This window comes from Equus caballus, chromosome 6 (assembly GCF_041296265.1).
Source record: "Equus caballus isolate H_3958 breed thoroughbred chromosome 6, TB-T2T, whole genome shotgun sequence".
NCBI lineage: Eukaryota > Metazoa > Chordata > Mammalia > Perissodactyla > Equidae > Equus > Equus caballus.
The window spans coordinates 42,875,090-42,902,945 of NC_091689.1; the positions used below are offsets into that span (position 1 = coordinate 42,875,090).

Consider the following 27,856-nt stretch of genomic DNA (forward strand, 5'->3'; position numbering starts at 1 on the left):
AACCTCTACTTCTACCTCTGACCTCTTCTTTCAGCTTCAGTAATATACCCTACTACCTACTGAACTACTTCCTGGAGGTTTCATAAGTACCTCAAACTCAACATGTCATATTGCAGACATCTTCATACCCCTTCCCCTCTCAAAAAAACAAAATTCCTATTCTTTCTTATTCCCTCCCTCAGTTGACAGCCCCATCATCTATCCCCACTCTCTTATCTATGCCTCATTTTTCCTCAGAATGTGAATTAATCACTAAACCCTGCATATTTTATCTTGCCTAAATATTTAAAGATTCCACTCCTCTATTACTGCCCTAGTTCAGGCCCTAGAAATCTCATACTCATACCCTCACCAAACTCTACACATCCCTTGTGCTCCTTAAATCCATTCTCCACAATTACTACCATGCAAATCTAACCAATTAACTTCTTTGCTTAAAGTTCATTGGTTACTCTCCACTGTCTATAGCCAAGTATTTGTGTGGGAAGGGCATGTTAAAGAGATGATCTGTTACATTTCCCAAATTTACCTTAATTCACAATGATTTACCAGTCCAATTAAGGGGAATATCCATATACAGATGGATATATGAGGTTATTCAGCTAAAAACTATTAGCCATGGAGAGGATCTTGTTATGATCCCAAGCAATCTGTTTACCTCTATCTACTTACAGAGAAAATGTGCACATCAATAATGACTTGACTCACTAATTAGTTTCATCTCTATATGGTTTATATATCAGTTTGTGTTTGATTAACACAAGACCATTCACCACGCACATACTGACGAAAACAGATCATCTGCCTCTGAGAAGCTGAATCTTGGCTGCACAAAAGGCATCTACAGAAATAGCGTGTTTTGTCTCAGCTAACCTGACTATGATGAGTATACCAAATAGATATCCAAACACTCTTTCTTAAATTATTCTTAAAATTTTTTAAATTCCTGGGAAAAATGTATTTGCTTGTGATGACAAACAGCTTATCTGAGGATTCTTTTCTAAAAATCATTAAGCACATTAATTTAGCATACCACATTTAATATGTCAATCTTGTGGAATATTACTCAGCCAAAAGTGAAGACAAAATCGTGCCATTTACAACAACATGGATGGACCCTGAGAGTATTATATTAAGTGAAATAAGCCACACAGAGAAAGACAAACACTGTATGATTTCACTCATAGATAAGGAGAACACATTAGTGGTTACCAGAGGGGAAGGGGGTCAGGGGGAGGGCAAAAGGGGTAAAGAGGAACATATGCATGGTGACAGATAAAAACTAGACTACTGAGGTGAGCACAAGGCAGTCTATATAGTAACTGATATATAATAACATACACCTGATATTACACGGTATAAACCAACATGACCTCAGTAAAATAATAAAATAAAAAAATAAAATGTCAATCTTGCAAGTGTAATTGCAAAACTGCAATTGCAATCTTGCAATACCAAGATTCAAGTCACAACATCAAAAAAGAAATTATTTATGAAAGCCCATCTGAAAAATCTTAATTAATATAAATTAAGGGAGATATATCATCAGTTAAGACAACCACAAAAGCAAGCAAATTACTGCCATTTTTCTTCTCATGTAGAAAGTATCAATAATCAATCTTTTTAATACCACATACAAAATTAAGTCTGCCACTTGTCAAAGGCACAATCCTCTTCCAAATAAATACTCTTAAGAAGAGCTTCTTGCAATTTCTCTTTAGTCTGAAAAGTCGTTCCCCTCATCTTAAGATTTGATAAAATTCCTAAATTGACAAAGCAAAAAGTTCCTAAAACCCAACTTCAACTTATAAGTTTAAAATATTCAGTTTGTAACAAGTGACAACTTAATGACCTTCAAAATGGATCTTTTAAAGCATGATCGTTCTTTTATTATATTGTTTATAACACTTTATATTGTTCAAAGTTCCTTCAGATAGTATTTCAGTTGATCCTCAATCATCCTGTCAAGTCAGTAAGACATGTTACTAATAAATCAGCATTATAGATTAATTTCCTTACCCAGGGTCAGATAATTGGGTAATGTAGAACTGAAGTGTTCTGCCTTAGAGCTCTTTTCCATTATACTTTCAGTATTGTATTATACCATAGTAAACCTCCAAAGACAAGATTAGAGAATCTGCTGTGGACCAAAGAAAGACAAGGAATATGGATGTAACCACCCAAGATCTACAACTATTGCTAACTTGATAATCGAAAAAAATTAATATTTATTAAAGTATAGCATTGAGCATCTACTTATATCTTCAAAGAGCTCAAAGACTAGTGGAGTGTACAAAAAATGTAAATGATTTTGAATCAATTTGAAGAATACTATTAAGAATGATCCCAAAGGAAAAAGATCTTAGCAAATTCTGACAACTAGTAATTCAGAAAGGCTGGCATTTGGGAAAGTGACAGGTTATGAAATTAGAAGTTAGGCAAAGGACAGGCGAAGCTAAAGAATCTGAAAGCACTGATGACACCATGTTCAACTCCAAAGTTCCTCCTATAGGAATGGTAGCAATAGTAAAAGTTCTGCTACATGATTTTTCAAGAATAAATGTAAACAAAACAAACAAAATCTTCATCGATACTCCCAAAAAGACAGCCTAAAAAAGATGCCGTATCATCACAGTTAATATTTATGTGCTGGGTCCTGTCCTAAATGTTATATATATACATATACATATACATATATATATGTATATATATATATAAATTCATTTAATCATCACAACTCTATAAAATAGATACTCTTATTGCATTCCATTTTACAGACAGGAAACTAGCATGGAAGTTGCCCAAGGTGACACAATTATTAGCTGAGCCAGGATTTGAATCCAGGCCATTTAGTTCTTAATTACTATGCTATACTGCAGAAAAATAGTACCCCTTTCAAATCGAAATTCAGGTCACACTAAGTCTCACCTACTCCTGCAGACTAGATCCGTTTCATGCATAAAAAAAAAAACCTCAAAATGCAAGATGTTAAAAATAAATAAATACAAAGAACTGGAACAGCAAAATCTAATAACTGTAATTATTCTGAATTTTTTTCATGATATACTAACATTTTCAGGAATTATAATTTGAGCATAACCACTCTTGCTGCTTTTACAGCGTTATCTAAAAAATTTTAAAGCTACTAGAAAACCCAAATAACAGGTTTAGGATGGTTTCTGAAAATGAGAGTCAAGTTTTCATTGAATGTTTCCATAGAGATTAACTAGGATGATTTTCAAATGACTAGGATCTTGCACTAGAATCTGAATGTCAAGAAATGAACTCAATCACCAGGGAACAATAGATTCCCAATTTGTTTTACACGAAAATAACCTCTCTTTCCAAGTAGACTAGGAACAACTGTGATAGTAAAGGTCAGAAAAAAGGTAAACGAGAAAAGGAAAACATTTCAAACTCTAAGACTAAGAACTAACTATATCATTAAAAATCAACCTAAATGTGATTTAATTCTCAATTCCTGTACCACAAGTTACTTCCTACAGCAATAAATCTACATATATTTTAAATCGAATCTTACCTAACCAAAATTATCCTGTTTTTAATTCTATTCTGTCCTGTTTAGAAAAGACAAAGGATTATTTCAAATGAGTCAGCAATCATTCTTTAATTGGCATACCAGTTACCCTTGAGTTATCTGAATTTTGTCCATACTCCTAATCATCGATTCTGAGAATTAAAAACAAAGAAACAAACAAAAAACTCCAAAAATTATTCCCTGAAAACCAGTTCCTAGGACTGAAAGTTACTGCAGATTCTCATCCCAAAGAAAAGGAATATGGCACAAATTTTAAAAGTAAAGGTTAAAAAAAATCCTCAACATGCAAATGGGAAGATTCTGTTCAATGAATTATTTTAAGAACTACAGCAAAGAAATAATTATGGTTTCTTAATCACAGAACCACATCCCATTTCTGCAGTATTGCTAAACGATTTATAAAACATTAATATCATATACTCATAATGAGACATGAGCCTAACCTACTAAAAACCCGAGAAAAGCAAACACTAAGTATACTAGAGCTTAAACAAAATTTATGATTTGACCTCTCTTTTCACACAGATCTGGAAACAATCTCATCAATATAACAAGTGAACTCAGTATTTAAAAGCAACCTGGGGAGAAAAAAGTGCTTAAAGTAAATCATTCCTAAATCTGTGTAAAAATACATTTTCTTAAAATAAATTATGCTATGCTTCTTAAAAAAAAAAGAAAAAACTCCCTCCCCAGAAAAGCAATGTAAACTCCAGCAATGACATTTTCTGACCAAGGCAAGAGAATATTAACGTTCACGCACACCATTTGCCTAATAAAACCAGGTAGATATCTGCATCTTAAAAGATCTCAGTTATCACTTAGGATCCAGTGGTACCAGAGTATTACCTACACACTATTTTATTAAGAATAGCTACTCGTTTTAATAGATAGCTATGCATACTGAGACTAAAAATAAGCTTGATGGAAACAAGTTTGATTTGTATACCACATTCACCCATTCTCCATCCTAAAAAGTCTATTTCGTTCTCCATTTGAAGTGACAAAATCAATACCGGAATCAGAAGTCTGGGATCTGCCATGGTTACACGATCAGATCTCTCCAGAAACCTGACAGCGAATTTCACACCAAAATAGAATTGCCTCACTTGAGATTTACTAACTAGCCATCTACTAGACTACAAATGCTTTAACATTTCCCAAATTATTAGACCCTAATCAGTTTAATTTTTGTTCTTTACCAACCCAAGCAAGTCATTTACCTGCTCTATGATTTCAGGCTCTTTATTTATCAAATAAGTAGTTGGGTAGAATAACCTAAGATTTCTTCCAGTTTTAATACATTGAGTTGCTTTTTTTTAAAGATTGGCACCTGAGCTAACAACTGCTGCCAATCTTCTTTTTCTCTTTTCCTTCTTCTCTTCCCCAAAGCCCCTCAGCACATAGCTGTATATACACTGAGATTTTTAACTCCGCAACTGAACACAATATTTCTCCTGTCTTCCTAGAGAAAAATATGTAAATTAGAAGCATATATTTAGTGAAAAAAGCTTTCTTTTCTTCCCAATGCTTTAGTAATCCTTGGCTTGTCTTTTAATTTGGATCCAAAGACAAAAACTCAAACACTAACCTACTGAATATGTTATTAGGCAAATGTCCTGGTCAAAACCCCCCAAATATTGCCCAACCACTGCTATAAAAGATCCTGGGGCTAGTATAATAACATTTGAAAAATCAAAATGAAAAATTGTAGAAGCAGGGTCAAATGACATACGGAAGTTTCTAAACCACAGTACCACGCGATGAGTTAGGGTTCATTTGGTTCTGCAGCCAAATTCTGAACTGGCTTAAAAATAATATGGCAACTATATATAAGGACATCAGACAGTCTTTAGTTTGACCATGCCCATGCCTCGACAGAGAAGAAAAGTCCAGAAAGTCATGAGTTCTGAGAAAAACTGAGAAGCATAGAGAAAATTCTTACTCTGACAGTAGACAAACTGAGTTTTTTCCACTGTATCATTAACTCCAAGATAATAAACAGAAAAATTCAGGTGATAAAGGAAAACATACATTACATTCTGAGAAGTCTTAAAAGTTAAATAATTGAAACTAACAAAATTAACCCACAGGCGCTGGCCTGGTAGTGTAGCAGTTAAATTTGTGCAATCTGATTCGGTGGTCCAGGGCCCGCGCGGGTTTGGATCCAGGGTGCGGACCTACACACCACTCATCAAGCCATGCTGAGGCAGCATCCCACATACAAAACAGAGGAAGGCTGTCACAGATGTTAAACTCAGGGATCAAGCAAAAAGGGGAAGATTGGCAAAGGATGTTAGTTCAGGGCCAATATTCCTCACACACAAAAAACTAATCCATAAAGTGCTCAACATTTACTTGGGTCCAGTCTTAAGATAAAGGTAACAAATTAAGAAAAAAAAACTGTTAAAAAACTTTTTCAAATATGAAACAGTATAACAGAAGAATAAAATCCAGGATCAGCAGCAATAGGCACTCTTGGTACAAAAAAGAAATAGGTGTCCGCCTGTAAACTAAATTTTTGCCTGTAAACCAAAAGAAATCAGACCTAAGTTTTTGAGTATGACTAACCAATAGGAATAAAGTTAATGTTAGACAAGTTTTTTAAAAAAAGATGTCCCATCTTTCTTACTTTAAACCACTAAAAAATTGAGTAGTTTTCACTTTACAATGCCTTAGAAGTTCTGTCAACTGTAAAACTTAATAAATTACTATATTTCTAAAGAACTTGTCAGTTTTTAAGTTTACTTCCTTCCACATGTTGAGTTCATTTCCCTTCACATTTGATATGGCCTTGGTCATCTGGAAGGTGACATTCTAAGGGTTAAGCGTTAACATATTAGTTTATGGATGAAATAAATTCCTAGATCATTCAGTTACTTGCCTATCCTATTTCAGCTTGGTCCATCTTCTTGGCAAGAAAAATAAGGATAATGGCATTTTTCACGTATAATGTGGATGATTTTTACATTCAGAGTAACTCTGTTGCTTCAATAAGCCACGTTCACTTCCTGGTGAGGGCAACATTCAATCAAGCTGCTCTAAGTCAAGCAACAAGTAGCCCAAATCCAGCTATTTAAGCCTAGAATATACTCATCAACCAGAATGAAACACCATTATCTACACCATGAAAACCTCCCTGAGAGGTTAAAAAGGAAGCTTTATGACTCCTTTGGACCCTTGGGAAAGTTCAGTTTAAAAAACCTTTCACAACAAGATTAAAACAACAATAACAACATATGACTCTCAAAGCACTTACACAATTTTACATGGGCTCTTGTGCTATTCGCTGTCTAGTGAACCGGCTGAAGACAGACTAGATTGAATTAATAATGTCAGATCACTGCTAGCTATCCAAAGGCTTAGCATCATTAGCTGGAACAATATCAAACACTTGCTAGTCCCAAGGCATTTATCTAGAGAAGAAAACTCTTTTTTAGAGTTTATGTTAAATGCCTGTGCAACTACCAACTGAAATATATCCAAAAGAAGGTCACTCGTGAACAAAGTCGTTCTTATTTAAAAGAAGAGCATGATCTCAGGGATGGAAACATGCATCTAACACACCGGTAGCTCATACTGCAGAGCCTCTGATGAGACTGAAATGCACAAGGAAAGAAGACTGTCCTTTCCTAAACAAAAAAATTATTCCCCACTAATTCCAAGTTTCCTGCCAGACACTAAAACAATAACAAGTAGGCAATGGGTTTGTACTAAGATGACTTTCACCACTCCTTCCCTAGTAGCAGATCTCTGGCTACCAATAATTCTTATCCCTTCCAAACACCTAGGTACATGCCCCAAATTCCAGTTTCAAAAGTTGGCCTCCCCCGACTCAGAGCGAACAGTTAGAGAATGACACGTAAAGGGGACTCAATTAACTGGCTTAACCGAGCCAAATCTGGGATCCAAACCGCCACGAAATAAAGAAGTAGGTGGGGCTATACCTGCAGTTCACACCAGGCGACCTCCACAGTGGTCTCAGTGTCCAGACCTTTGTAGACTGTCTTAAAGGAGCCTCTGCCAATTTCGATGTCAAACTTGAGGAAGCGGCCGTCATTGGACATTCCCACGGCCTTGGTCTCCAGCTCTTCGATATCATCCTGTTGCTGGCTCCGCTCCTCTTGCGGTTCCTTGGCGCTGGCGCCGCCGCTGCCGCTTCTCGCCGGCGGAGGCTCCTCTTTGCTCCCCTCATGGCTGGGCTGGGCACCTGGGCGGTCTCTGCTGGTACCGCTGGGCGCGGGCGCGGCGACAGGGGCCGCGGCGGGTGGCTCCCCAGGGCCCGCAGCGGCGGGAGGCTCCTGGGCTCCCGGGGCCGCGGCGGCGGCGGTCGAGGTCTCCTCACGGTGCGGCTCCGGTGGAGCACTCTGCGGAACGGGCGCGGCGACGCTGGGCGGGGGGAGGGGCAGGGGGAGGCCGGGCAGTTCCAACGCGGTGGCGTTGGAGTCGCAGATGACGCTGCGGCGGAAGAAGCGGTGCTCAGTGGTGGTCGTGGTGGCGGCCGCCCCGCGGCTGTCCTTGTCCATAGTGTGGCGGCGACGCCGGTACTCCTCAGTCCTGCCGGTCCCGGCGTCGGTCCCCACGGAGCCTAGTTTCTCCCCCACCGAGGAGTCGGAGCTGGAGCCATTCTTGGGGGCGGGCGCCGGCGGCGAGAGGAACAGCGCGCTCGGGGTGCTGCCCTGCTTCTCCGCCGCGCCAGACATGGTGGTCCGCGGGAGCGAGGCGAGCCGGCTCGGATTCGCGAAGGACAGAGGGCGAGGGCCGCCCCGAGGAGCGGGCGTTCTTCGCCGGCGGGTTCGGCCCGGGCCGGCGACTCCGCACTCAGCACCGACCGGCCGCCCCGGAGGAGAGGCGGGACGCTGGGCCCCGGCGCGGCGGCTGCTGCGGCTCAGAAGGCGGGCTCGTCGGCGGGCGATCGGGGAGCTGGGCCGCGGGGGTCAGCGCCTCCCGGTCCGCATCCATCCTGCGGCGGGCGGCGGCGGGGAAGGCTGTGGCGGCCGCGGCGCCGCAGTCATGAGGGCAGGGCCAGGGGCCGGCGAGGCGAGGCGGTGCGGCGGATGCGGCGGCGGCGCCGCTCCCGCGCCGCGCTTCCCGGGCTGGGCGGGCTAGGCCCTGAGGGCGGCGGCAACGCGCGCAGAGACGAGCACGGGCTCCCGAGCGGCGGCGGCTGCGGGGCCAGAAAGAGTGGGAGGGGCCGAGCAGGCGGGGCGGCAGGGGCTCCGGGTCGGTCAGTCAGCGGCCGCCGCCTCCCACACGCTCCCCCACCAGGGGGACCAGTCTCACAGGACGCCCATCGCCAAGAGGAAGGGCCGGAGCCTCGAAGCCTCGGAGCCTGAGGAGCGGGCCCCCCCTTCCCCGAGGCCTCCCCGCCGCCCCGGGTCTGGCAAACCCCGTCCCCTCCCGGGCCAGTGCCGGGGGCTGACGGAGGGAGGGAACGGTGGGGAGGGGAGGGCCGCTCACCGCGGGGCCCGGCTCCGCTGCTTCTCTGGGCCAAGAGTAGAGGAGACCGAGAGGACTGGGTGAAGAGGGTTAGGGAGAGAAGAGTAGTCTCCCCCGCCAGTCGCCTTCTGCCACCGAAGATGGGGGTGCAGAGCGGCCGACGGAGAACAGTCGCGTCCGCCGGGGAAACTCTCCGCGCTAAATGGCGCCCGGAGTCTAAAGCCTCCACACAGCCCGCTCGGACCCCGCCCCCAGCCGCCCGGGGCAGCCCCACCCCCACCGCACTCTCGGGGCTCTCGCGCAGGCGTGCCAGTACCGAGGCTCCCTGGGACTTGTAGTTTTCGCATTTGAGGAATGATAGGGACTGAGGAGGAAGAAGCCTACGACTTCCGTGATGCCCTGCGGTTGCTTTAGCCTGATGCCTCATGGGAGTTGTAGTTTTCTCTGGAAACCGCCCCTTCTGGAAGGCTGATGGGAGCGTCACCGTGGGTAGCTAAACCCCATCCTTAAGTCCGCACCAGCTAGGAAAATCACTATTTAGGGATTAATTGTGGAAGAAGCGAAGCAAGAAAAAAAGAAGAGGGAGGCAGGACGAGAAGAGGGACTCCCATCAGGCTCTGCTGAGGCGAGAGCGAGCTCTTAGGGTTGCCATGCAATGAAAAATGATCTGTTGTTCATCTTTAATGGAGAGAGCGCAGTAGCGTTCAGTGACTGTAGGGGTGTGGGGGTGGAGGGGAACGGCAAAGCAGGAGAACCAGAGCCTGAGCTCATAGAGCCAGAAGGCTAAAGATTCCTTCTGTAAGGTAAAAGAAGCTTTGACAAGACTGAGCATGAGATTAATATTGATTAAATGGATTGGGAAAGGAGACAGGAAGAATTATCTTCTATCCTCCTCCTTCCATAACAATTAAGGCCACATTCTCAACTCCAGCCCAGACAGATACTCTGGCTCTCAAATATGGGCTGCCGTACTGACATCCAGGATCATACCAAACTCTTTGCTTTGCCAGAAAAAAATGAAGTATGCGGGAGAGGGAGGAATAAAGAAAAGATAAGGTCTACATATCTTTGGTTTTTTCACCACAAACTTGAGAGCTAACTTGACTTTTGCCTATGTAGTTGGTTGAAACTTAATTTCGATCTTTCTTTTGCTTGGTGGCTTAGTCATACAACATCTCCTCTTTCTCTAGAGGCGCAGGAATGTACGTACAGATGTAGTTTATACCATGGCTTTGGATGTAGGAGAAATCTGGATCCATACAGTTCACAGAAATGGAATGCTTTTCTTGAAAACATCCTTGCACACCCTGGACCCCTTTACTCCTTGCAACTTACTCAAGATTGTACAGGCGGTGAGCACCAGGGGGCACCACACAGAGAAAAGGAAGCCAGACCTGGGAACCAGATGGCAGTTAAGTCCCAGCCCAACGGGTAAGAGCGGGAAGCCCTTAAACGTACGCAACCGCATCAGAGCGTCCACACGCTCCTGCCTCTCGCCAGCGCCAGCTATGGAACGAACTCAGAAGCGCACGTCCTAGCCAAGGACCACGCTAAGTGTGAGTAGTTTGGAAGCAAGTTGACAGAAGATTCCCTAGTACTGCTTTCCAAGAAGATGCCCACAACTTATCTGGATGGGCTCTACTTAGAAAGGTTTTGCCCTACAGTCATATTAATTCATCTGATACGTAAAATAGTTACACTAGTTCTCAATTTTTTCTTTCTCAAAAGTTGTACTTTCAGGTTTACAAAAAGTTGGTTTTAAAACAAAGGTTTGTTAGGTTTTGTGAGGCTAGCAAATTATGAACATTTTAAAGTATAAATTCAGTGGGGGCAAGTAGCGCACACTCTGCGTTTGATACAAGTCCCTTGGCAATCGCTATGCCCTATCAACATGTTTTTTCAACCAGGAACAACTAAATTCGTTGTAAATAATTTAACAGTTGACTTAAAGCCATGCTTGCCCACGTAACAGCTTTTCCTACTTGTGCAGCCCTTAGCTTTACTATGAAAACAGGTACAACTTTAAGTTGAGTATAACTGTATTGTGTACAATGGTTAGATTTAAAGGTTAAACTGTTTAGTGTGAATATTTTACTTTGTTGTTAGTGCCATCAGGTTTCTTCCGACTCCTCGTGACCCTGTGTGTGGCAGAGAGGAACCCCACCCAGTCTTTTTGTGCCATCCTCTGATCTTCCTGTGCTATATCAAACAATATTCGCTGCTATTCACAGGGTTTTCATAGACAATTTTTTCAGAAGTGGGTGGCCAGGTCTTTCTTCCTTGTCTGTCTTAATCTGGAAGCTCTGCTGAAACCTGTCCACCATGGCTGTTAGTTGAAATCCCAGTGGCAGAGCTTTCAGCATCACAGCAACACACAGCTGCCGCAGTATGACAATGGACAGGCAGGTGGTATGGTTCTCTGACCCGGAAACAAACCCTAGACAGAGGTGGTAAGAGCTCTGAATCTTCACCGCTAGAGTGCCGAATGTTAACCACTAGACGACGGGATATTTTACTATAGACACTTACTTGCTGAGTTCCCTTTTAATGCTTACCATCTTCCAATTAACGTGATATTTTCTGCTACTCAATACTGTAATATCCCTAATTGTACTTTTACTTTCTCTGCCATTTCGATTATCAAGAACTGGCCCCTCTATAATCCATATAAAATATCAAGTGATGTGAGTAGAGGTGGCAGCAAGAACCCAGGACGCAATGCATGCACTAAGCTCAGAGACTTCTTGACTGGTGGGTCTATAAGAGGAATACAAGTATTTTATTGTCTTTCACCATATTCTTTGTTCACTTTAGTCCTTGCTCATTTTCTCACATTGATTCATATTTTTCTATTTCTCGTCTATTCACATTTTATGTTTACATGGTCCCTGCCATTGATAACTGGCTATCAATGAAAGCCAGAGGCGACTTTGATTTAGACATGGCTGAACATACAAAATCTATCTTATTTTGTATGTGGCATAATTTTTTTGTCACTTCTTGAAGTGTAGGGGGAAAAATACCATCTTAAGAGCATTTCTCTTTTTTTGTCTCCTTTTCCTCATTTTCCATGCTCCTTTGTCTTGCCTATGGATAATTTTTATCTCCTTGTCATGTGGAACTCATGGAAGAAGGGAGAGTCAGGTAGTTAAACAATGAAGAATAGATTTTTTTAAAAGCCTTATTTATTATAAATGAAATAAAGTGGAGTGGCACTTGCCCTATATCAAAGCATATTATAAAACCATAGATTAGGGGTTGGCCCTGTGGTCAAGTGGTTAAGTTCTCGCGCTCCGCTTCAGTGGCCCAGGGTTTCACCAGTTCAGACATGGTGCTGCTCATCGGGCCATGCTGGGGCGGCATCCCACATGCCACAACTAGAAGGACCCACAACTAAAAATATGCAGCTATGTACTGGGGGAGTTTGGGAAGAAAAAGGAAAAATAAAATCTTTATAATGTATAATGTGCACAACCTTTGACCCAGCAGTTTCCCTTTTTGGTACCTACGTTCAAGAAATACTTGCACATATGTGCTAAAAATATATCTACAAGATGATCCACTGCAGCTTTGTCTATAACAAAAAATGGAAACAATCTGCAAGTACATCTATAAGAAAACAATTAAACTATGGTATATCTCATTTTGGGAACACCATGCCACAATACAAGAGAAGGAGGTATATATATATGTGGTGGCATAAAAATAGTAAGTGAAAAACTCTAGTTGCAGAATAATATGTACTAGATCATATGTTGTATTAAAAAATTATGTTTCTATATGTATTTCAATGGACAGAAAAAAGTCTGAGCAGTCTACATCAAAATGAAAGTAGGAGGGTACTTCTGGGGAGTACTACCTATATTGTGTGATTTTCTTAGTACGTTCTTGCTTATTGCAGACAATTTGAAAAATACAAAATATAATATGAAAGTAAAAATCCCCAGAAACTCTACCAGCCAGAGATATGAGCCTTTGATATTTCAGTGTCTTTCTTTCTGCACTGATTAAAACATTTATAATTATGTTATAAGCATTTCCAATGTCATTAAATATTCTTCAGAAACATCATTTTTAATGGCTGCATAGTATTCCATCATATGATACTACAAAGTATAAATGTATTATATCATCTAGAAAGATCATGGGGGAAAATATTTAAAAATGTCAATCCATATCATGTTCTAGGCCTTAACAAGCTCCCATAGGAAGAAATTCATCAGAATCACCTAGGAAACTATTACAAAATACATCTCTTGGAGTGTTTCACCACCACCACCCCAACCCAACCTAGGTGTATTTTTGGTAAAAGGATTCATTGCAAGCAGACCTGTGCTACAAGAAATGTTTAAAAAAAGAAATGTTCTTCAGGAAAAGAAAATAATAGTAGATGGATTAGTAAATTAGGATTTAAACAAGGAATGAGAAACACTGGAAACAATAAATATGTTGGGGTAGAAAAGGCATTTTTAGTCACATTAAAAGAAAAATATCAATCTAAAGCAAACATAATGATAATGTATTATATATGCATATATACTAGTAAATGGTTAACAGTTACAGCATGAATGACAGAAGGGGGAATAGAAGAATACTATTGTAAGATTCTTAACACTATATATGAAATGGCACAATATTATTTGAAAGTAAACTGTAATAAGTTAAAGATATATAAAATAAACACTACAGCAATCATTAAAATTGCAAAATAAAATAAAGAGGTATAATTAATAAGCCAGTAGTAGAGACAAAATTGAATTATTAAAAAATACTTAAATCTTTCAATAGGAGGCAGGAGAAGAAGAAAAAGACATAACATAGGGCATCTAGAAAACAAAGCAACAGGAAGATTTCAACCCAACCATATTGACAATCACAATAAATGTAAATGGTTTAAACTCTTTAAACTCTCCAATTAAAAGGGAGACATTGATAGATTGGATGAAAAAGTAACATCCTACTGCATGCTGCCTATTTTTTAAAAAACCACTTAAATAAGTGGGGTTTTTTTAAGTTTTTTTTTTTAAGACATAGGTTAAGACATAGGTTAAAAGTAAAGGGATGAAAACAAAGAAATACCATGCAAATAGTAATCAAAAGAAAACATGAGTGGCCATATTAATACAAAAGAAAAACTATTAACAGGGATAGAGAAGGGTATTTCATAATGGTAAAGGGGTCAATTCATCAAGAAGATATTTCAATCCTAAATAAGTATGCACCTATAACAGAACTTCAAAATACATGAAGCAAAAACTCTGAAAAGAAAAGATAGACAAAATCCACAATTATAGTTGGATGTTTCAAAATTCCTCATTCATTATTTGATAGAGCAGGTAAACAAAAAAGTCATTAAGGATGTAGGGTAGAACATATGAAAATTTGCAGGATGAAGCTAAAGCAGTGCCTAGAGGGAAATATATAACATTAAATGCTTATATCGGAAAAGAAGAAACATCTAAAACCAATTATTTAAGATTCTACTCTAAAATGTTAGAAAGATAATGGGAAATTAACCCACAGTAAGCAGAAAGAAGAAAATAATAAATCAAGAGTGGCAATCAGTAAAATTGAAAGTGGAAAAACAATAGATTAAATCAATGAAATCATGAGCTATTTCTTTGAAAAGATAAATAAAATTGATAAACCTGTGGCCAGAATAATCAAAAGTAGAGAAGATTCAACTTACCAATATCAGCAACAAGAGAGTGGACATCATGACAGATCCTACAGATGGTAAAAGGATAATTGGAGGACCGGCCCCGTGGCCAAGTGGTTAAGTTCTTGCGCTCTGCTTTGGCAGCCCAGGGTTTTGCCAGTTCGAATCCTGGGCATGGACATGGCACCATTCATTAAGACACACTGAGGCGGCATCCCACATGCCACAACTTGAAGGACCCACAACTAAAAATACACAGCTATGTACCAGGGGGCTTTGGGATAAAAAGGAAAAATAAAATCTTTAAAAAACAAAAAAAAAGGATAATTGGAGAATATGATGAACAACTTTATGAGAATATATTTGACAACTAAGGTGAAATAACAAATACCTTGAAACACAAACTATCAAAGTTCACTCATAAGAAAAAAAACCTAATGGCCTTGTATCAAATAAACTGAATTTATAGTTAATCTTCTCACAAAACTCTAGGCCCAGATGGCTTCATCAGGGAATTATATGAAGCATGTAAGGGAGAAATAATACCAATTCTGCACAAACTTTTCAGAAAGGAGAAGAGTAGGAAGCAATTTCCAATTTGTACTGTAAGGCCAGCATTACAGTTACCAAAACCAGACAAAGATATTACACAAAAAGAAAACTACAGACCAATATCTATCATGAACATGATGCAAAAGTCCTGAACAAAATTTTAGTAAATCAAATCCAGCAATATTCTTTAAAATGACAATACATGTCCAAGTTGGGTTTATCTCAAGATATAACAATCAATATAATGCAAAAAAACAGTGTAATTTGCCATATCAACAAAGAAAAATCATATGATCATCTCAATAGATGCAGAAAAATCATTTGACAAAACTCAACAAATATTCATGATAAACTCTTCAGCTGTCTATAAATAAAAGGGAACTTTCTCAATGTGATAAAGTACATCTACAAAAAACCTAGTGCTAACATCATACTTAATAGTGAAAGAACAAATGCTTTCTCTCTAAGATGGCAGTCAAGGTAAAAATATTCACTCTTGCCACTTTACATAACATGATACTGGCAGTCCTACCCAATGGAATAAGAGAAGAAAAAGATGAGAGGCATAGACTATAAAGAAAGAAGTAAAACTGCCTTTATTCACATATATGATTATATACATAGAATATCTAAGGGATCTAAAAAACAGTAGAACTAATAAGTTATTTAACAAGGACAGTGGATACAATGTCAATATATAAAAATCAATTGCAGGGCCAGCCCAGTAGCGCAGCGGTTAAGTTCACACGTTCTGCTTCAGTGGCCTGGGGTTCGCTGGTTCAGATCCTGGGTGTGGGCATGACACTGCTTGGCAAGCCATGCTTTGGCAGGCGTCCCACATAGAAAGTAGAGGAAGATGGGCACAGATGTTAGCTCAGGGCCAGTCTTCCTCAACAAAAAGAGGAGGATTGGCAGCAGATGTTAGCTCAGGGCTAATCTTCCTCAAAAAATTTTTTTAAAAAATCAATTGCATTTCTATGCAAATCAAAACTACGCTAAGATATCACCCTGCACACATTAGAATGACAAAAATATCTAAAACTAATAGTAACAAATGTTGGAGAGGTTGTGGAGAAAAAGGAACCCTCATACACTGCTGGTGGGAATGCAAACTGGTGCAGCCACTATGGAAAACAGTATGGAGATTCCTCAAAAAATTAAAAATAGAACTACCGTACGATCCAGCTATTCCACTACTGGGTATCTATCCAAAGAGCTTGAAGTCAGCAATTTCAAAAGTCCTATGCACCCCAATGTTTATTGCAGCATTATTTACAATAGCCAAGACGTGGAAGCAACCTAAGTGCCCATCAACAGATGAATGGATAAAGAAGATGTGGTATATATATATACAATGGAATACTACTCAGCTGCAAAACAGAACAAAATCATCCCATTTGCAACAACATGGATGGACCTTGAGGGAATTATGTTAAGTGAAATAAGCCAGTTAGAGAAGGATAATCTGTGTATGACTCCACTCATATGAGGAATTTAAAAATGTGGACAAAGAGAACAGATTAGTGGCTACCAGGGGAAAGGTGGGGTGGGGGGTGGGCACAAAGGGTGAAGTGGTGCCCCTACAACACGAATGACGAACGTTAATGTACAACTGAAATTTCACAAGATTGTAACCTATCAACTCAATTTAAAAAAAAGTGAAATGATGGCTAGTTACCCTAAAAATAATGAGATGAAAATAAAATTTAAAAAAACACTTGGGTAAGAATTAAAAAAAAAAATCAATTGCATTTCTATATACAAGCAATAGACAATTGAAAATTAAAATTTAAAAGTATATCATTTGGCTTTCAGATATCAGCAAGTTTCCAGTGGTCATCCCCTCACAGAAACATCAATTTGAACAAATATCCACACATGAAAATACCTTCACAGGAGCTAAGGATTCCAGGTGGAGATTATAGGACCTGGTTGTATCACAGAAATAAGAAAAGATGCATTGAAGAGGGTAGTAAAGACAGTTTTTCATTACCCCTGTCACCCCTTCCCCAAGCCTGGGCAGCCCAGTGTAGAGAGAGATACCCTCCCAGTGGGATAAGGAGAGTGGAATGAACACACAGCTTTGTTGCAGACCCCAGGACCAAGCCTACCCCACTGCCAGACTGATCCCTGTGGTCCCAGGCTCCAGCAGAACCAGGGTCCAGGCCTGCCCTAGTAGACTTTGGCACTGGGCTAGCCCCCACAGACCCAGGCTTCAGCCCAACACAACAGTCCTAGACACTAGGCCCACCTCCCTGGACTCAGGTCCCAGGCCTACTGCCACGGACGTAGGCACCAGGACTGTCCTGTGGATCCAAGTGCCAGGCCCAACACAATGGACCAAGGCTCCAAATCCACTTGCCACTAGCCTGGTCCCTTTTGACCCAAGCACCAGGCTTGCCCACCTGCTGATCCAGGAACCAGGTCTGCCTGGATTCCAGCAGCAAGCCCACCCATGGACACCATCAGATGATCCACTCAGAATCTCTGGATAGATAGGCTGACTGGTGAAGGGCTTTCCCTGCCAAAACCAGTCTGGAAAGACGAGAAGAGGTGCCTACTTCTTCAAGTGCACATAAACCAACACAGGCCACAAGGATCACGAAAAATCAAGGAAACGTGATGCCACCAAAGTAAACTGATAAAGCTCCAATAAATGACCCTAACGAAATGGAGATCTATGAACTGTCTGATAAGGAACTGAGAATAATCCTGTTAAAGAAATTGAGTGAACTACAAGAAAACACAAATAGACAACACAATTAGCAATTTCCTGCTTATGACACCAAAAACACAAGCAACAAAAGCAAAAATAAACAAGTGGGACTACATCAAACCAAAAACCTTCTGCACAGCAAAGCAAACAATCAGCAAAATGAAAAGGCAACCCAAAGAATGGGAAAAAATATTTGTAAACTATATGGCTGATAAGGGGTTAATATCCAAAACACAAAAGGAACACCTACAACTCAATAGCAAAAAGCCAAATAACTCGATTAAAAAATGGGCAAATGAATAAAAAAAGACGAAATCATCCATTTGCAACCACATGGATGAACCTTGAGGGCATTATGTTAGGTGAAGTAAGCCAGACAGAGAAAGACAAACACCGTAAGATTTCACTCATATGTGGAACATAAACAAACTTATGGACAAAGAGAACAAATTAGTGGTTACCAGGGGAAGCGGGGTGGAGGGTGGGCAACAAAGGGTGAAGGGGCATAGTTATATGGTGTATGACAAATAATAATGTACAATTGAAACTTCACAACGCTATAAGCTATTATGATCACAATAAAAAAAAAATGGGCAAAGGACCTAAATAGATATTTTTCAAAAGAAGACGTCCAAATGGCCAATAGGTACATGAAAAGGTGATCAACATCACTAATCATCAGGCAAATGCAAATCAATGAAATAACACCTCACACCTGTTAGAATAGCTATTATCAAAAAGACAAAGGATAACATGTTGGTGAAGATGTGGAGAAAAGGGAAACCTTGTGCGTTGTTGGTGGAAATGTAAATTAGTACAGCCACTATGGCAAACAGTATGGAGATTCCTCAAAAAATTAAAAATAGAACTACCATATAATCCAGCAAGCCCACTTCTGAAAAAGAAATGAAATCCAAAGGAAAGGAAAACAGGATCTCGAAGAGATATTTGCACTCCCATGCAGCATTACTCACAATAGCCAAGATATGGAAAGAACCTAAGTGTCCACTGAAAAATGAATGGATAAAGAAGATGTGATATATATAAACAATGAATATTATTCAACCATGAGATAGAAGGAAATTCTGCCATTTGTAACAACACGGCTGAACCTTGAAAACATTATGCTAAGTGAAATAAGCCAGACAGAGAAAGACAAATAATGTATGATCCCACTTATATATGGAATCTAAAAAAAAGTTGAACTCAGAGAAGCAGAGAATAGAATGGTGGTTACCAGGGCCTGGGGGGTGGGGGAAGGTGGCAGTGGGGGAAATAAGAAGAGGTTGGTCAAAGGGTACAAAGTTGCAGTTATGTCGGATAAAAAAATCTAGAGATTGAGGGGACCGGCCTCGTGGCCGAGCGGTTAAGTTTGTGCGCTCCGTTTCGGTGGCCCAGGGTTTCGCTGTTTCAAATCCTGGGCGCAGATATGGCACCGCTCATCAAGCCATGCTTAGGCGGCGTCCCACATGCCACAACTAGAAGGACTCACAACTATGTACCAAGAGGCTTTGGGGAGAAAAAGGAAAAATAAAATCTTAAAAAAAAAAAATTTAGAGATTGAATGCACAGGCATGATGCCCTTACTTAATGATACTGTAGTGGACACTGGAAATATACTAAGAGAGTAGATCTCAGGTGCACTGATCACACACACAAAAATGATAATTATGTGAGGAAATTATGTGTCAATTAGCTTGACTGTACTAATCATTGCACTATGGCTATATATATCAAATCACTATGTTGTACATCTTAAATATATACAATTTTTATTTTTAAAAATATAAATAAAAAATTTTAAATATTTAAAATAGTGTCAAAAACATGATATACTTAGGAATAAATTTAACAAACTATGTACAAGATTTATACTCAAAAGACGCAAAATATTGCTGAGAGAAATTAAAGACTTAAATAAATGGAGAGATATACCCATATTAAGATGTCAGTTCTCTGGGGCCGGCCCTGTGGCCAAGTGGTTAAGTTCCCGAGCTCCACTTCAGTGGCCCAGGGTTTCACAGGTTCAGATCCTGGGTGCAGACACGGCACTGCTCATCAGGCCACACTGAGGCGGCATCCCACATGCCGCAACTAGAAGGACCTGCAACTAAAATATACAACTATGTACTGGGGGGATTTGGGGAGAAAAAGCAATAAAAAAAAAAAAAAGATGGTTCTCCTCAGACTGATCTATAGATTCAATATAATTCCAGTCAAAATCCCAACAGATTTTTTTAAAGTGGAAATTGATAAGCTGACTCTAAATTTAAATAGAAATACAAAGAATGTGGTATAGCCAAAACAATTTGAAAAAGAAGAACAAAATTGAAAGACTTATGCTACCTGGTTTCAATATTTACTTTAAAGCTGCAGTCATCAAGACTGTGTGGTACTGACATAAAGATCAATAAATGACCAGTGGACCAGAATAGAGAGTGCCAAGACACCAATAGACAAAGATGCCAAAGTAATTCAATGGTGAAATGATAGCCTTTACAACATATAATGCTAGAACAATTGGATGGCCATATGGGAAAAAAGTGAACCTTGATCCTTTCCTCATACTATACACAAAAATTAACTTCAGATGGATCATACACTTAAATATGAGTTAAAACTATAATATTTCCAGAAGAAAATATAGGAGGAAATTGTTGTGACCTTGGTTAAAGCAAAGAATTTTTAGGACACAAGAAGCAGAAACCACAAAAGAAAAAATTGCTAAACTGGACTTCATCAAAATTAAAAAATTTTGTTCTTTAAAAGATAATGTTACAAAAATGAAAAGGCCACAGATTGGAAGTAAATATTGCAAAACAAATATCTGGTAATGTTTGTAAACAGAATATGTAGAGAAGTCTTACAATTCGACATTAAGATAAACAATGCAATACAAAGTATGCAGAAGATATGAGATACATTACCAAAGAAGATAAATGAATGACAAATAAGCACATAAAAATTGTGCAACGTCACTAGTTATTAAGGAAGGGAAAATTAAAACCACAGTGAAATATTACTACATACTCACTAGAATGACTAAAATAAAAAGACGGAGAACAGCAATTGTTGACGAGGATGTGGAGCACCTGGTTCTCTGGTGGGAACACGGTGGTACAGCCAGTTTGGAAAATAGTTTGACTTTCTAATAAAGTTGAACATATACTTACCATATGACCCAGCAAATTCAATGCTAGGTATTTACTCAAGAGAAATGGAAATATATGTCCACACAAAGACTTACATGGAAAATTTCATAGCAATTTTATTCATAATTTTATTCATAGCTCCAAACTGGAAACAAACCAAATGTCTATCAACAAGTGAAGGGTAAGTAAATTGTAATAGTTGCATATAATGGAATACTACTCAACAATCAAAAGAGACAAACTACTGATGTGTACAATAATGTGGAGGAAGCTCAAAAGCATTGTGCCAAGTGAAAGAAGCCAGACACAAAACAGTACTGATTTCATTTGTATGTCAATCTAGAAAAGGCAGAACTACAGTTGATAGAAAGATCAGTTCCAGGGTTAGGGGGTGAGGGGAGTGCAAGGGAACTTTCTGAGTGATGGAAATGTTTCTGTCTTGATTTTGGTGATGGTTACATGATTGTATTCATTCAAAATTCATTGAACAGTATAGTTTAAATGGGCAACTTTTATTGTCCATAAGTTATAGCTCAATAAAGCAGATTTTTTAAATGGCATGTAATTCTGCCAAAATTATTGAAACATAATATAGTTTACAAAGCATCCTATTCTGTTTACAATTATTTGTCTTAATACCCAAGAGATGTAAAACATAATACTTAAAAAGTGTGCATAAACTCTATGGGTGAAAATGAAAAAATGAAATTACTAGTTCAGTTAGATAAACCCCTGAGCAGTGGTCATTTTCATCCATTTATGCTTTGGAGGGATAGGGATAACTGTGAAAAAAAACTGGAAAGAATTCTGAGCATAGTCACTGCTCATCTTGTGAGTACCTTCTTACCAATAAATAGAAAGATGAGCTTTCTAACTTCTGATCTCTCTCAAGCATTTGCTTACGTTATTTAGTCATTTATGTTATTTAGTCATGATCAAGGAAAATTCTATGGGCGACTTCAATATTCATAATTTAATATTCAATGATAACTTTCTGAATCTTAAAACGATTTTTACCGAACATATTTTCCTAATTAACCTCCACAGTCAGGTTTACTCTGCAACTAGAAAGAGTATTTTCAAATTCAATAACAGCAATAATATTATCGTCTTCCAAATGCCTGTATGTGTTTGAAACGATGAATATATTGTTCTACACTGGATAATACTCCACAGTAGAGAGAAGGGTATATTCTTTTAAGATGGTAAAAGTAGTCCTTAAATAGTATTCTCATTTTTCTCCATCTTAATCACACAGCTCATAAAATTATACATAATACAAGGAAACAGTAGGAAGAAGATGAAGAAAAAGGAATCCCTCCGTCTAGGTCAGCAGTGGGTGAGACCTTAGCAGATTTGCCTTTGCAGAGCTGGACCCTTCGTTGAATTGAATTAATAATAAGTTGGTATTTCATTGTCAGAATGGCAAGTTACCTCAACCTACTCTCTTTCCGATTTCTGTGAAGTTTCTTTATACTTTCTCTAGGAAAATCCTAAAGTGATTATTTCTTTCCCCCTCCACTGCTTTCCCTCCCTCACCCTCTCCTAAGATATTTCTACATTTTTTGTGTGTACATATCTAGATTAGGTTCCCACTGGGAGGAAGCATGTCTAATTTCACATTTTGTATGCAGTGTAATTTTGTGTGTATGTGTGAGGAAGATTGGCCCTGAGCTAACACGTGTGCCAATCTTCCTCTATTTTATGTGGGATGCCACCACAGTGCGGCTTTACAAGCGGTGCTAGGTCTGTGCCTGGGATCCAACCCTGTGAACCCTGGGCCGCTGAAGCAGAGCATGCGAAATTAACAACTATGTCACCAGGCTGGCCCTATATGCAGTGTAATTTTTATTCTTCAATAAAGATGCTAAGCAATAATAACAGTCATGATGATGATAGGGGGCCAGGTTAGGGATATGCATGTGGAATCTAAATTTGGAATGTGGGGGTTTCCTAGGGAAAGACAAGATAATGTTGCCTCATACATGTTAGGAGTAGCTTCTCAAAGTAGACCTTTTCAACTGCCAGGCTGATTGTAGCTCTCCATCTGTGCATCTTTATAGCTTTTATCACCAAGTTTTGACAGAGGTCTTAAGCTATGACAGAATAGGACTGGGGAATCTTATCACTTGTCTCTGCCTGTACAAATCAGGACAGGTTGAAGTGTTGGATTAGCTACCAAAAAGAATCAGGTGACAAGTGCTGGCTTTGATTAGAAAAAATAAAGTCATGGGTATTCATTAGAAGGAGCCCCAAAAGGCTGAACACTGGCCCAAAGAGGGACTTAAAACCCTTGTAAGGTCTTAGCGCCTATCTTATTGCCAAATCAATTTCAATTCAATTTTTTAAATGAAAAGCAATGTCTTACATTTTCAGATTCCTGTGATACATAGTTATTACCTAAAGACAGATAGCATTTCAAAAAAGGACTAAGATGTTTTCAAGTGTACAGGTCCTCTCAAGAAGCATCTTCTGGTCATCAAGTTGCAGGAATGAAACATCATGTGATGACTTGTGGAAAAGAATATCATCTAGCCATGGGGATTGTTACTGACATGTCCACATGTTTAAGCCTTATTTCCACAATCAGACGTAAGCCTTCTGTAAACAAATTCTGTGCCTCCTAATGATGGTATCCTCACCAGTATCTATGAGGAGGCCCTAGTCATGGCACGTGTGAATTATGTGATTAATTTAAAAAGTTACATTTAACTTTAAGTATCCAAGACCACCCCCTACACACATTCACACACGCTCACACACACACAAACTAGGTTTTTAATAAATTCTTTTCATCATAACAGTAAAAGACATACTTTTTTTTTTTCTTTTTCTCCCAAATCCCCCCAGTGCATAGTTGTATATTTTTTTAGTTGTGGATCCTTCTAGTTGTGGCATGTGGGACGCCGCTTCAGCATGACTTGATGAGCGGTACCACGTCCGCACCCAGGATTCGAACCAGCGAAACCCTGGGATTGAGCGGAGCGCGCGAACCCAACTACTCAGCCACGGGGCCAGCCCCCACAAGACATACTTTCAAAAATTATGTTATCTTATCTCTTCAAAGGCCATGAAGACTTTTTATTTATTTGTTCCACTCTTTAAAATTAACTTTCATTGTTTCATTACTCTATCAGTATACACGTTTTTTTAAGAAAATAAAGATAAGCCCAAAAAAGGTAAAAACTTGGGCTGGCCCTGTGGCCCAGTGGTTAAGTTCTCTCGCTCCGCTTCAGTGGCCCAGGGTTTCACCAGTTTGGATCCTGGGCACAGACATGGCACCGCTCATCAGGCCACATTGAGGCGGCGTCCCACATGCCACAACTAGAAGGACCTGCAACTAAGTTATACAACTATGTACCAGGGGGATTTGGGGAGATAAAGCAGGAAAAAAAAAAGTAAAAACTCTTCATAATTCTACCACAGAGAGATAACCACAATAATATTTTGATATATTTCTCTCCAATATTTTTTATATGCTTTTATATGTGGGTATATGTTTCTTCTTTTCTTTTTTTTACTGTACATGATTTTTATATTCTTTTTATCTAACAATATAATCATATTTCCAGTTTTCCATTAAAATTATCTCTAATTTTTATTTACAATATTTTTTTTTAAAGATTGGCACCTGAGCTAACAACTGTTGCCAATCTTTTTTTTTCTTTTCTGCTTTTTCTCCCCAAATCCCCCCAGCACAGAGTTGTATATTATTAGGTGTGGGTCCCTCTGGTTGTGGCATGTGGGACACCACCTCAACATGGCCTGACGAGCAGTGCCATGTCCACACCGGGATCCGAACTGGGGAAACCATGGGCCAGCGAATCAGAGCAAGGGAACGTAACCACTGGACCACAGGGCCGGCCCCTACAATATCATTTTAAATGACAGCATAGTCTTTCATCACATGGTTGAACCAAAACTTATTTGTGAGGCTGGTCCTGTGGCTGAGTGGTTACATTCATGGGCTCTGCCTCAGGAGCCCAAAGTTTCACTGGTTTGGATCCTGGGTGAGGACATGGCACCACTCATCAAGCCATGCTGAGATGGCGTCCCACATGCCACAACTAGAAGGACCCACAACTAAAATATACAATTATGTACTGGGGGGATTTGGAGAGAAAAAGCAAAAAAAAAAAAAAAGAAAACATTTCAACACAACCTCAGTTTTGGACTTTTAAGTTGTTACTAATATTTTACTATTATATATAAGATTCGTTTGGAAGGTCTGTCTCTATCCCCAGGTCTAAAAGGGGAAGTTATATACAGCGGGGAATAGAGATAGGGCAGAAATGTGATCTGTCTCCACTTCACAGAGACCTCCTTCCTCTCTCCCAGGTCTTGGCACATCAATAGATATCGTTCAAGAAAGATTTAAAAAATTATTTAAGTGCTAAATATAAGATACAGAGCTTCATTTTCTTTACCTCTCCATACTAGCTTTACTCACCCAGTCATCCAGTTTTTCCTAACTCATCTTTATATTCATTCCTCCTTTCCCAAAATTGGTTTCTCTTTTAATATGAATGCTAATGACAATTTACTTCATAAAAAAGACAAAGACCCTTCAAAGTTTATGCAATCTACTGATCGTGCTGCATTTTAATTACATGTAGAAAACCTATAATTGGACTGGATATTGTCACTAGAGCATTGTCCTGAGGAGCTGGCGGGAAGACCAAAATGAAATTCTTAGTGAGAGTCTGTTTGTTGGTACAAGTTTTGTATTAAAGGCCTTTATTCTTACTTTTAGCGGCTCTGTGATGAGCCCAGTTGGAAATAGTTCAGTAAATGGATGGTAACTAGACTCATGCTGGTGATCATTTCACAATATATACAAATAGCGAATCATGTTGTGCACCTGAAACTAATACAATGTTGTGTGTCAATTATACCTTAATTAAAAAAAACAGTTCAGTAAGGAGGAGAGATGACCTGCCAGTCTGTGTTGTTTTGGTCACATGAAGGCCCTCAAACTAACTTATTTTTTTTTCCATGATCACTAAGAATAACAAGGGCTGACAATGGGGAAAAGGTGGGGAAGGAAACAAGTAGGAAATTGTGACAAATAGATATGGGAGCCGAGCTCCATTTAAAGGTCAACAAATCCATTTAGATATTGTGATAACTTGTCAGCTTCTAGCACACCGTAAGCTTTTAGTATTTATTTAATATTAACTGAGTTTTTTAAAGTTTCCCAGTCAGGTTTTTTTTTTTTCAGGTAAAAATAAAGGCACCAGGGACAGTCAATGTTGTGTCCAATAAAGTCTGACCTGCCTAATCTGACAAGAGTCCACTCCACAGATAAAACCCCTCATCAACAATAGTCCCCGAATTTTAAGCTGGCAATTTATGTGACTCTTAATTAAATGAGGCCAGCAGTCCTAATCCTCATATTTAATTTAGGATGAAATAGTTTTCTGGCTGGGTGTGCATGTCTGAGTTTTGAAAAGGTGATGCAATGGCATGCTCAAACTGGTTATTTTGCTGTAGTTTTAATTCTTAAAGTGTGTTAACTGGTCTTTAACGGGTTATTGTTCAGGACAGATCAATTCTAATAGCATCTTGTATTTTCCTAGTATCTTTCAAACTCAAAGCTCTTCACATAGTCATTCTTTTATTTTCATTTTCCCACAATGCTTCTGAGGAAGGGAGGAGAGTGGGATAAAACAGATGGAAAACTGTGACCCAGAAAGGAGAAGAGGTTGGCCCTGGTCACCCAGCCAGTGACTAAAGTTGACTAGTAGGATCTCTTATGTCCAAATAGAACTTTCATCTAGACCAAGGCATTGGATCTTAGTGAATCTTAGGATTTTTTTCCCCTTGTGTTTACTGGTTAGAAAGAAACTTGCCCATATTAAAAATATACTTTTCTGGGCAAATAGCGAGTGCTAGGTTGCTCTATTCATTCTCTTTGATTGATATGTAATGTGGAACCAGAGTAGAAATCCTGAGAGAGAAAACTAAATTTGCAGATGACTGTCCAAGAGTTTCCCATCTGCTGAATCTGGGATTTTTAAAATACAATGCTGTATAAACATGTGAATTCTCTAGACAAACTATCTAGGTTCAAACCCTGACTGTCACTTAATAGCTATTAACTTGTGCAAGTGCTTACCTCCCTCAGCTTCTTTCCTTATCTGTAAAATGGGGATAATATCACCTCATAGGGTTCTCAGGTTAAATAAATAAGTGGATATAAGAAATTTAGAACAGTCCTTGACTGTTAGTAAGCTCTGTGTAAGTGTTAGTTATTATTCATACGTTATTATTTGCACAAATCTTCTTAGGAGTGCAACTGTTACATAAAACAATAAATATCTATCAACCCTAAAACTATTTCCTTGTAATAATCCTCATTTCCTTTTCTGATAAGAGTTCTAACTTGGTAAATCAAGGAAATGTCATAAGACATAGTGTCTTTATTTTTTCGAGACTTATTACAAAGTCCCTTCGGTTATTTTTATGGACAAGATGGAGAAATGTGAGCTGAAAGACAGCACAATAACATGGCTGTTATGTTGGAGGGAGGGTCTCTGGCAAATGCCACAGAACTCTGTCCTTGACCTGTGCCATTCAACATTTTAATCGACATCTTCAGCAAACATTAAAAGAAAACCACTGAGTTTTCAGATGACATGAGTCTTGGAGGGATTGCTGATTGAGTATCAAATCAAGCTTTTAAAAGATCTTAACAGGCTTGGATAATGAGCCAAAATGATTAAAATAAAATTTTAGGGAGGTAAATATAACAGTTCTAAACTTACGTTTAAATAATCATC

At 39.3% G+C, this 27,856-nt stretch overlaps 1 protein-coding gene and 1 long non-coding RNA gene across 51 annotated transcripts in view; one reads left to right on the top strand and one right to left on the bottom strand.

Annotated features, from left to right (window-relative positions):
• WNK1 (WNK lysine deficient protein kinase 1) overlaps positions 1–8,430 on the bottom strand; it is a 163,000-nt gene extending 154,570 nt beyond the window's left edge. For all 50 annotated transcript variants that reach the window (XM_070270813.1, XM_070270810.1, XM_070270809.1 and 47 more), the window contains exon 1: positions 7,504–8,430. In XM_070270813.1, coding sequence (XP_070126914.1) covers positions 7,504–8,259 — 756 coding nt within the window. In that variant the 5' untranslated portion in view covers positions 8,260–8,430. The remainder of the gene's footprint in view (positions 1–7,503) is intronic.
• A 1,986-nt stretch (positions 8,431–10,416) lies between these two features.
• Positions 10,417–27,856, top strand: part of LOC138924755 (uncharacterized) — a 29,399-nt gene continuing 11,959 nt past the window's right edge. Inside the window, exon 1 of the long non-coding RNA XR_011439914.1 lies at positions 10,417–10,551. This is a non-coding gene — a long non-coding RNA (uncharacterized lncRNA). The remainder of the gene's footprint in view (positions 10,552–27,856) is intronic.